This window comes from Anser brachyrhynchus (genome assembly GCF_964034855.1).
Source record: "Anser brachyrhynchus genome assembly, chromosome: 5".
Lineage (NCBI taxonomy): Eukaryota > Metazoa > Chordata > Aves > Anseriformes > Anatidae > Anser > Anser brachyrhynchus.
Window position 1 is genome coordinate 35812598 of NC_137699.1, and position 10525 is coordinate 35823122.

The window sequence follows — 10525 nt, forward strand, 5'->3', positions numbered from 1 at the left end:
CTGCTGAAGCTGGCTGGCCGCAGGGGGGGCAGCGGGTAGGGGCCGGCGCGGGGCTTGGCCCCCACGTAGACGCTGGGGGGGTATGCGAGGGGCTGGAAGGGCGGTGCGGGGAAGCCAGGGGGGGCCACGGCTGCCAGCGTCCCACGGCCCTGGGGGAGCAGCGGGGGGGCAGCGCGGCCCCCAGCCCCCCGACCTTTCTGCTGTGCAGCAGCCCGGGGAGGGGGCAGCGTGCCCCCACACCTGCAAGAGAGATGGGGGTGGCTCAGGGCAGGCAGCACGGAGCCCATCACCGTGGCATCATGGCAGCACCCAGGGTCTTACCATGGCTCGGGCTCCCCATCCCGAAAGCCCTTGGCGAAGGGGTTGCTGGCGATCTTCAGCTGGGTGATCTGCGGGGATCGGGGGGTCACGGGGCGTGGGGTGGGGGGCACCCCCTTGTGTCCTCCCCCCGCCCCTGGCCCCAGCTCACCCGGTGGTTCTGGTAAGCCGTCACTGCCATGAACTGGGTCTCGGGGAAGCTGAAGGACTTGAAGTTCTCGTGGGCGAAGCGCTCGCTGTCGCGCCGGGGGTCCACCAGCACCACGTGGAAGCGGGGCTGGTAGCGGTGCATGGAGTTGAGGATGATCTGGGGGGGGACACAGGGGACGGGCGGTGGGCATCCCCCTTCCTCGCCACCCCCCTGCCGCCGTGTGCCCCCCCCCGGCACGTCCTCACGTGGCCGTTGTCGTCCAGGAGGTTGTTGGTGAGCTTGAGCTTGTCGAAGGAGACGATCTGCCGCATCCACTGGGCCCCCTTGGCGGGCGAGTCGGGGTGGAAGTGGACGCGGCCGGGGGCCGCCGGGTCGGCACGGCCGGCCACCAGCCAGGAGGAGCTGTGGAAGGCGTACCTGCGGGGCCGGGGGGGGGCTCAGCACCACCGAGACGCGGCCCCCGTGCCCCCAGCCCTCCCCATCCCCACCTGTATCTCTTGTCATCCAGCGGGACGAAGTCCATCAGCAGGACGTAGTCGGCCGACGGGTCCAGCCCCGACAGCTTCACCTGGAAGGTGGGGAACATCCTCCTGCGGGGAGGGGAATGCTGTGGGGGCGTCCTCTGCCCTGGGACCCCCCCGCACCCTTCCTCACCACCTACCTGCCTGCCTTGGTGACGATCATCTCGGTGCCCAGGCGGTTGAACTCCTCCCAGAGGCTGCCCATCTCCAGCCGTGCCGCAGCGTGGCACACGCGCCGGTTCTTGCCGCCGGCCCCCGGCCCCTCGCACGCCCACCCAGGGATGGCGCCTGAGGGGGGGCCCTCGCCCGGCATGGCCAGGAAGGCTGCGGGGTTGGGGGGCGATGGGCGCTGTGGTTCCTGCACCCCCTCTTTGGGAAATGACCCCATGCACCCCCAGCCTCATTCACGGGGAGGGCTGGGGGGTCCCCAGCACGGCATGGCATGGCTTCATCCCCCCACCCCACCGCCGCCCCACAATTATGTGGTTTGGACCACGCGCCTGCCCTGCAGCGTGTGGGGCAGCCAGCACCCTGAATAGACCGAGTGCACCCCTTGGCTGAGCGTCGCGGGGACCATGCAGGGACCCTGGCACGGCTGTGCCACGGGTGGGTTTTACCTGTCATGGGTGGGCAGGATGCGGCCGCGGCTCCACCAGCTCTGGACTGCAGCCCCCCCAGCACACCGAGGGGGTTTTATCCCCCTGCTCGGGGGTGGAGACGAGGGGGCTGGAGCAGCAGCGGGGCCTCGGGGGCGGTGGGAGCACAGCCCCCCCCCCCTCCCACGCTGCCTTCGCGCCTTGATGCGACGGTGATGGACGAGGGATGAGCGGTGGCTTTGGGACCCTCAGCTGGGTCTGGGGGTACCCAGGGCTGGGGAAGGAGCAGGTGCGGGGATGTGACCGGTGCTACAGAGTAGGGGCGAGTCCCCAAATGCCATGGGGCCCCTAACACAGCTGGGGTGACGGTGACGCCGCCTTTGGGATCAGCACCCCAGAAGCACCGGGTTTTGGGGAGCGGGACCGGAGCAGACTGTGTGTGGGGGGCACCACCTCTCTGAGCCCCCCCATCCATCACCGCCCCGCCTGCATCCCCTGCGGCGCTGGCTCGGCCCCATCCATCTCCCGCTGTCAGCCGCGGGCCGGCATCGAGCGGGAGATGAGGAGGTGCGAGCGGCGATGTGACAGCAGAGGCAGGGGCTCGGCACGGCTGAGCCACGGTGTCGTGGCCCCCGCAGCCGATTTTTCTGCTTTCCCCTGGTTTTCAGCAAAGGCTGCCCAAGGTAACCTCTCCAGTCACCATCAGCAGGGGGTTTTGGGACTGGGGGGTTGGACACCGTGCAGCAAACCTGGCTTTTAGCAGCTGCTCCTTGGGAGAGAGGCCTCCAGATGCCAGAAAATGGGGTGGTTGGCTTAAAAAAACCACAAGGCTTGTGAAAGTGGCTGCTTCGGGGTGTCAGCATCATTCAGTTTCACTTCTTCCTTCCCAGGGCTGCAAGCCTCCTATTTTGGGGCCATGAATGCAGAGATTCCGCTGGCACTTGGGTGCTTGCCCACTGGTGCCCCGCAGGGGGCTTCCTACAGCCCGAGGTTCTCAAGGTGGTACATCTGGGCCTGGTACTTGCCTAACCTGACCCCACTTGGCACAGCTTCTCCTCGCCACGAAGCCAGGCGCGACCCCAAGCATCACGGAGCGTAGAAGGGCTGCGCACAGCCTCAGCAGGGTCACGGAAGGAACCATCCTGGAAACCCTTTGCAGGCAGAGGAAGGACAAGAAGGTGGCAACGAGGAGCCAACGTGGACTTACCGAGGGGAAATCACACCCAACCCACCCGGGTGGCTTGGATGTTGAGGTGGTGGCCCTGTGGGCAATAAGGAGAGCAGTGGGGGATATTTGCTTCGGCTTTAGCGAGGTCACCACCATCTCCCACCGGCTCCTCGTAGCTAAATTTGCAAGCTATTGGCCTGCATACAGGGAGCTGAAGATAGGTGGAAAAGTGTTCTGTCGCCCGTGCCCAGCTCCCTGTCGTGATAACGTCAATCTGCACACTGGTGAAGCTGTTGTGACCTTTGGGGTGTTCAAGCAGCGGACATGGCCGGCCGCGTGGTGGTCTGGGGTTTGCTTTAACGAGAGCCCGAAGCCCCCTTGATCTTGTCATCTCCTCTGGGTACACTGCTTCTCCAAGCCAAGGTGCGCAGAGATAGGATAATGACCTGCTTTGGGCTTTGCCCCTCTCCTGGGGCTCTCGGCCCCCAAATCCCTGGGTGACGTGATAGTGGGGGCGTTCGCTGATGGTGGTTAGATACCCAGCTGCCCCGCAGAGCCTCGGGCAGGCATGTCTTTGTGTCCATCCCCGAGGTCCTCACCAGGGAAGCAGAAGGAGACACCTCCAAAATGTAAGAGCCTCGCAGCGCCCATCTCACCCAGTTTTCTCTTGCAAGAAGGAAATAGCTCAGAGAGGGCAAGCGATAAGGACACGCGCGTGGGTTTTGTGTCCCTCACCGCCGGGCACCTGCGCTGTGAGCATCCGTGCGTGGCTGTGGGACAGGGAGGTTGTGGGCACTGCTGGCGTGGCTCAGCTGGGCAAAGCATCGTATGCTCAGCTTTGTTCTTTGAGCCTTGCCTTTGCTTTCCATGGGAGAGAGGAGGGCACACTCGGGGGGCTTCCTCTGCCCACTGGCCACGAAGGGCTGCTGGATGGGGACCAGAAGCTTTCCTGTAAAGAACACCCATGGAGCTCACTCCCTAAGGCAGGGGGCAGGTTGAAAGGGTGTTTTTTTTTTTTTTTCCCCAAAAAGTATTTTCAAGGCGGGATTGTTCAGCTTTTGGGGTTGACTGTTGCTCTAGAAAAATCCCCATTTCTCTAAAAACAGGAGAGAGAACCAGAAAAAAAAATTATAGCTAAAAGAGGCTATCAGGAAGCCAAGAGAAACCTCTGTGTCCCCAGGGCTCACAGTTAAGAAGAAATCCCAGCAAAGAAGGAAGAAGCAGGTGGGTGGCATGTGCCTAAGAGAGCAAGGGTGAATAATTGGTGCCACACTGTAAGAGCACTGTGTTTCTCTGCCTTTCACTGCATTTGTCCCTGTTTCAGCTCGAGTGGGATGGCCTCAGAGTGAGCGCCAGCCGTGCTGTGCAGCTCAAGCAGAGTTTGGGTTTTGCAGCACCCTGTTTGTGTTACCCGCGCGGCGTTATGTCTCTCGGCAAGCTGTCTCTAATTGATCCGTGCCTGAAATCTTCCTTTAGGTCTTGTCTCCAAACAGGGCCCGCTGGGGAGAGGGCTTTTTGCCTGGGAGATACCTGCCTGTAGCAGAAGAAACTGCCAGCAAGGAGATCACGATCGTGCTTCACGCAGAAAGCGTGCGTTGAGCTAATGGCAGGAAGTAACTGCACCCGAGTGACCGCGTTCAGTCTAACAGGGCTCGCCGACAACCCCGGGGCTCAGGCTACCCTCTTCCTGCTGTTTCTGCTCATCTATATTGTCACCATCCTGGCGAACCTGGGGATGCTCGTGTTAATCATGGCCAGCCCGCGGCTCCACATCCCCATGTATTATTTCCTGGGCAATCTGGCTTTTGTAGACCTCTGTTCTTCCACCGCTATCGCCCCCAAGATGCTGGCTGACTTTCTGTCGGAGAAGAAGTGCATTACTTACGCTGGGTGTGTAGCTCAGGTGTTCATTTTCGACCTTTTGGGGGTGACTGAGGGCTTCCTGCTGGCCATGATGGCGTATGACCGCTACGTGGCCATTTGCCATCCCCTGCTGTATTCGGTCACCATGTCCCCAAAATGCTGTTTCCAGCTGGTGACCTGCTCGTACCTCATGGGGCTGACAAATGGCATGGGGCAGACCATTGGCATGTTGCGTTTATCCTTCTGCAGCTCCAGCATCGTTGAGCACTTCTTCTGTGACATTTCCCCTCTGATATCACTCTCTACCTCTGACACCACCCTCAACCAAATTATGCTAAGGACTTTAGCATCTCTATTCGGCGTCTCCAGTGGCCTTGTTGTGCTGCTCTCCTACATCGCCATCATCTCCACCATCCTGAGCATCCGCTCAGCCGAGGGCAAGTGCAAAGCCTTCTCTACTTGCGCCTCCCACCTGACTGTTGTGAGCATCTTCTACGGGACATCAATCTTTATGTACCTAAAGGCCAGCTCAAGGGATGATAAGCACGCAGCAGTGCTCTACACCGTGGTGACCCCCATGCTGAACCCCTTGACCTACAGCCTGAGGAACCAGGAGGTGAAGGAGGCTTTGAGGAGACTCACAAAAATGAAAAGATATTGTATGTTGTACACGTATGGCTAAGCAGAATAAAGATGTGAGTGATGTGCTCAGTTTTTTGGTTAAATAAGTTGTTTTTCTCACAATGAGCAGCATAGGCTGTCCCTTCTGCTCAGCACATCGGGGCAAACGAGGTGAATCATGTTGTTCCAGGAAATCTAGCTCTCTTTCAAGGAAGTGTTGTAAAGTCGTTAAGGGCCAGCAAAGCTGGCCTCAGGACGGAAACACCTTTGTCAAGAAAAAGAAAGATGACAGCAACTAACTGGTATGCTACGTGGGAAATGTTTTTCCTTGTTTATACTCAAATCTCATTCAATGATTAACAGATAAAAAATTAAGTATGGTGGTCAGGTGACCTCTGTTGTGAATGAAGGCACGCATGCAAAGCATTTGTGTACTGCAGCAAGGGCTCCCTCCAAGGGTAGGTGCTACCAAACAGCCCCTGCCCACTGCTCCACTCCTTTGCCTTTGGTCTTCACGTGGACAGTGAGACAAGGCATGGTCCCCATGGTACCCTGCCCACAATAGCTCATGGGAACCATGGTGCTCTTCTCCTTCAGGCCCCAAACCACCCAAATTTGCACCCATGCCAGCCTGGACTGGTGCCGATGCCTGCCCTGAAGCCTCTCCTGCTGCTTTCCTGCAGACGATGCACAAGCCGGTGCTGCCTCACTGTGTGCATGAAAAAAAAAAAAACAACAAATGCTCCAGTTTGGGTTTCACCTCAGCCATACCATACCATCTGTAAGGACTGTGGTGACGCCTGGAGCTCTGGTGATACCCTAGGGCCATGCAATAGTTTGGGTTGGCGGTGCGGCAGGGCAGAGGCTGCTTATCTGGATTAAATCAAATCTGGATGGCGGTGACCTGATGATCTGTTGACACACGGCTAGCCCAGACCTATGCGTTCAGGGACATGTTAGGCAGCGGGTCTGAGTCCTCCTTTGTTTCCTGAGAATCTTGATAACTCCTGGTTACTCTTTAATCCAGCCCATCGTTGTCTTTCCCATCACTGTGGAGCAAACACACTTTCGGAGCGCGCTGGGTGTCTCCCTCTCAGGGTTCGCCCTCCCATTCCTGGCTTATCAGCTCTGCAGCCGCCCTGCCGAGGGGGGCACCTCACTGGGGTTTCCCATGTGGCAAATTCACCCTAGGAAATCTCAGCCTGAGCTCCTTCCTCGGCCCTAACGTGAAGCCTGTGGGGCACTTGCTGGTGGTATCAAGGCAAAGTGAAGTTCTTGGTGCACTGCCGATCCCCCGTGCTCCTGCTGCTCCACCACTGCCATCCTCAGGATGCTGTTTAACCTAGGCAAAGGGACAATTGCCACATATTTCTTTTTGTAGAAGCTTCTACGCTATTTTAATGTTTTGTTTATGGCCCCAGCGTGCCTCGTCTTGCTGCTGTGACCTGCGGCTGTTATTTGGCAGTGCGGGAAATACAATATTTAATGAACATGGCCCCCAGGCTTTGTGTCCAGCCAGTCTCACCTCCACCCTCCTCTGAATTTAAATGCAAACAAGAACTTTTGGTGTGCTAAAATACAAGTCTGTGGCTCCAGCACGTCTGCTTGGCTCTTTGTGGCTTCCTGACTGAGCCCTGTCTCACAGAGCCAAATGACACCATTTTCCTGCCCATCCTGCAAGCCGTGCCTGCTGTCCTTGGGGAAACCAGAAAGAGCTTCCTAATCCTGACGAGTGGGGAGCAAACGAGCAGCGAGCAGAGATGGGGCTGGCACCTGCATCTGCTCTGTTGGGCTGCCAGTTGCTTTGGCAGCCTCTCCTCTCGACGGGCAGGATACGTCCTCAAAAACTGTTGTAGCTTTGTCTCTGTGTCGTCTCAAACGCTCCTCCTACTTTAGATGCAAATGAGCTTCCAGCTGAAGTTTGTTTTACTTAAGGAGGCAGAAATAAGGCAACAAACAGTGGTTTAACCCTGGTTATTGTGTCTTCAGGGTCTTGCTTCTGAAATTGTACCCTGCAGAAAGCAGGTGCTGGATCTTAGAGATCCGCTGGAGCTCTCTGTTTTAGGTGGAGCTACCTTAATTCTGGTTAAATCTGATTTAAACGTAAGCCCGAGCAAATGCCACTATCTCAGGTGTAGGATCCACGTCCCCTTTTTTACTCGGTGATTAGGGCTGGGAGTCACCTCAAATGGAAAGGACGTGGCTCTTAGCATCAAGCAGCATCGTGTCACCAACCAGCCAGAGGAGATGCATTATGGGGCCTGGTGCTCACCAGCGCGGATTAACTCGGTGAGGAGGTTGACATCAGAGGCAGCCTGGGCTGCAGCAACCATGCGCTTGAGGAGTTAATGACCTTGAGGAACATGAGCCTGGCAAAGAGCAAAGTCAGGGCCTTGAACTTCAGAAGTTAAGGCCAGGCTGAATGGGGCTTGGAGCAACCTGGTCTGGTGGGTAACATCGCTGCCTGTGGCAGGGGGGTTGGAACCAGATGAGCTTTAAGGTCACTTCCAACCCAAGCTGTTCCATGATTCCGTGACTCTGTATGTCAGTGCCCTTTGTGGCTGAGGGAGATTTGGTCACGTACATCGGTGTGGTCCAGGTCAGACACCAGCAGTCATCAGCTGAGAGATGCATCGGCCCTGCTGACTGCGTTGGCCGGAGCCGTGTTCACTGCAAGGCTCACGGTAACAGCAGGCACTGAGCTTTGGGTCTCAATCTGTGCTGATTATGAAATGGGGTACAACGAATCCCATTCTGGAGGTCCCTACTAAAGTTGGTGGGTAAGCAAAGGCACAAAAACAGAGACACATATTTATTCTCCTTTGAATAAAAAGGAGTGGATAATTCCCGGAGAGCTGGAACCTGGAGACCAACCCTTTTCTCTCAGAGCTAGAGGAAAACCAAGCCAACTTCATTTTGCCTTAGCACATAAACGTTTTTTAATATTGCACCTTAGAGCAAAGGTGAGTTTTATGAGTTCCCTGGGGCTGGGACTGCTCCTCAAGTCCCTGGGTCCCAAAGCAGTGATGACTCCAGATCCCATAAGGCAATATTAGGTGAAGACAGCTTCTTAGAGAAGTCCCTTTGCAGAGTTGCTTCATAGCTGCATGTCTCAGAGAAGTCACAGGGGGAGGAGGAAGAAAGGACCATTGTGGGAATAGAGATAAATTGTGTAATTTTGAACAACACTGCGATTCACAGGGCTGGTGATGTGCAAGAATTAAGTATTCTTCTATTAAGTAGAAGAAGCAATGCTGCCCTCGCTTGCTGTTTTCATGAGGTTTAACAGGGACTTCTATAGATAACAGATAAATATTAAGATGAGAAGAATTCATAGAGGTAAATTCCAAACTGAGGATGACCTAGGGCAGGATGTTTTTAGATATTTTTTCTTTTTAAAGATTATTGATGGAGGGAAAGTCGGGATCCGTCTGGGAGGGACTTTAAGGGATGGACCACAGATATTTTCTTGATATATGTGATTTTGCATGTGCAGTGATGATTTTATTTATCCATTATTTATTTTTCCTTTGTCATTTTTGATGAACCTAGCTGTGATTCTCTCTCTTAGGATCAGGCTGTCTTTCATGACTGTATTTCCTGGATGCCACCTGTGACAGCCACTCCAGGTCCAGCTTTTTGGGCTGCAGTATTGGTTTCGTGAGTTCAGCCATAGACAATTTGCAAAAGCTTATTCACTATCTTCTGCTGTGCTCATTCATGGAAAGCCAAGGGAGAAACTGCACGCAGACAGTCGAATTCAGCTTAATGGGGTTCACAGGAAATCTAGAGCTTCAGCTCACCCTTTTCACGGTCTTTCTGGCAGTTTATCTCATGACTTTGCTAGGGAACCTGGGGATAATCATATTAATCAGGACCAGCCCTCAGCTCCACTCCCCCATGTATTATTTCCTGGGCAATCTGGCTTTGGTAGACCTCCTCTACTCCACAGTTGTCACCCCCAAGCTGCTGGCTGACTTGGTCAGGCAGAAGCCCCTCTCCTACATGGGATGTGTCACCCAGGTCCTTGTGTTCGGTGTCTTCCTGGTCACCGACTGCTTCCTGCTGGCCATGATGGCCTACGACCGCTACATGGCCGTTCGTCACCCGCTGCGCTATTCGGTCCTTATGTCCCCGAGGCTCTGTGTCCAGCTGGTGGGTGGCTCCTACTTGACCGGGCTGGTGAATGGCATGGGGCAAATCATCGGCATGTTTAATCTGTCCTTCTGTGGCTCCGTCGTGGTCAACCTGTTCTTCTGTGACCTCTCTCTGCTGGTATCTCTCTCCTCATCTGACAGTACTCTCACTTCTCTTACAATAACAGTTCCGACATTTTTATTCGGCGTCTCCAGCGGCCTCTTTGTCCTGGTCTCCTACATCGCCATCATCTCCACCATCCTGAGCATCCGCTCAGCCGAGGGCAAGTGCAAAGCCTTCTCCACCTGTGCCTCCCACCTCACCACTGTCAGCATTTTCTACGGGAACGGCCTCTTTGTTTATTTAAAGCCAAGCTCGCTCAAGTCGAGAGAAGAAGACAAGTGGGTTGCAGTGCTCTACACCATGGTGACCCCCATGCTGAACCCCCTGATCTACAGCCTGAGGAACCAGGAGGTGAAGGAGGCTTTGAGGAGACTCAGAGCCAGGAAAAGAACCTGAACAGTGTAAATAAATGAGGTTGTAAGTTATGTGACCGGTGTGGTTGGCATTTGCAGTAGCAGATTGGCCTTCGAATATATATGTATATATATTTGTGTGTGTGTGTTTTTGCTACAGCAAATTGTGTAATTTGTCTGCAGGCCTGTTAATGTTTGTCTCACAGAACTGAAAAATTTGGTGTCACCAGAGCAACTCCACTAATAAATTAATCAGTATTTACAAATACTTCTGGGCAGCCGAACACCATCAGTTTAGGAGGAGTCACTCTGCAGCCTCTTGTTTCTTTCTGCTAGTTACTAAGAAAGCCTACATGAATAATTTAGGCTAGGCATAAACTTTACTAGAGTGAGGTTTAGCCCATAGGAAAATGGGAGGTTTTGGAAGGTTCACTTGAATACCAGAAGTTTTGTGACTTAAAAACCATAAATAGTACCATAGATTGGATAGTAATGTGGCTGTGCCAGACTATTTGTCAGCAAGCCAAATTGCAAATGTGCATATTTAGGCAAAATGTGTCCAGGTTTACCAGTAAGATCACTCATAACCCCATCTGCAATCGACTGCTTTTCTCTACAGAGAACAAATCACACCACTGGTTTTCTTTTCTACCTTCATGGACACGAAACCTCTC

At 54.8% G+C, this 10525-nt stretch overlaps 2 protein-coding genes across 2 annotated transcripts; one reads left to right on the plus strand and one right to left on the minus strand.

Moving 5' to 3' along the window:
• Positions 1–34: 34 nt before the first annotated feature.
• Positions 35–1303, minus strand: TBX10 (T-box transcription factor 10; the record flags this gene model as incomplete). Its single annotated transcript, XM_080595711.1, has 4 exons — positions 35–625; positions 715–886; positions 958–1059; positions 1131–1303. 4 exons carry the CDS (start codon positions 1301–1303, stop codon positions 407–409), a joined length of 666 nt encoding a protein of 221 aa, XP_080451837.1. The 3' UTR covers positions 35–406.
• An 86-nt stretch (positions 1304–1389) lies between these two features.
• Positions 1390–10162, plus strand: LOC308196575 (uncharacterized protein). Its single transcript, XM_080595712.1, has 4 exons — positions 1390–5276; positions 7788–7922; positions 8195–8201; positions 8889–10162. Exons 1-4 carry the CDS (start codon positions 4358–4360, stop codon positions 9892–9894), a joined length of 2067 nt encoding a protein of 688 aa, XP_080451838.1. The 5' UTR covers positions 1390–4357; the 3' UTR covers positions 9895–10162.
• Positions 10163–10525: the final 363 nt, after the last annotated feature.

Excerpts from the sequence above, each read along its gene's own strand:
- LOC308196575 (XM_080595712.1), top strand. The coding sequence starts at position 4,358 with ATGGCAGGAAGTAACTGCACCCGAGTGACCGCGTTCAGTCTAACAGGG. Across the intron at positions 5,277-7,787 it reads CACAAAAATGAAAAGATATT|TGCCCTTTGTGGCTGAGGGA; the intron begins GTATGTTGTACA and ends TCTGTATGTCAG.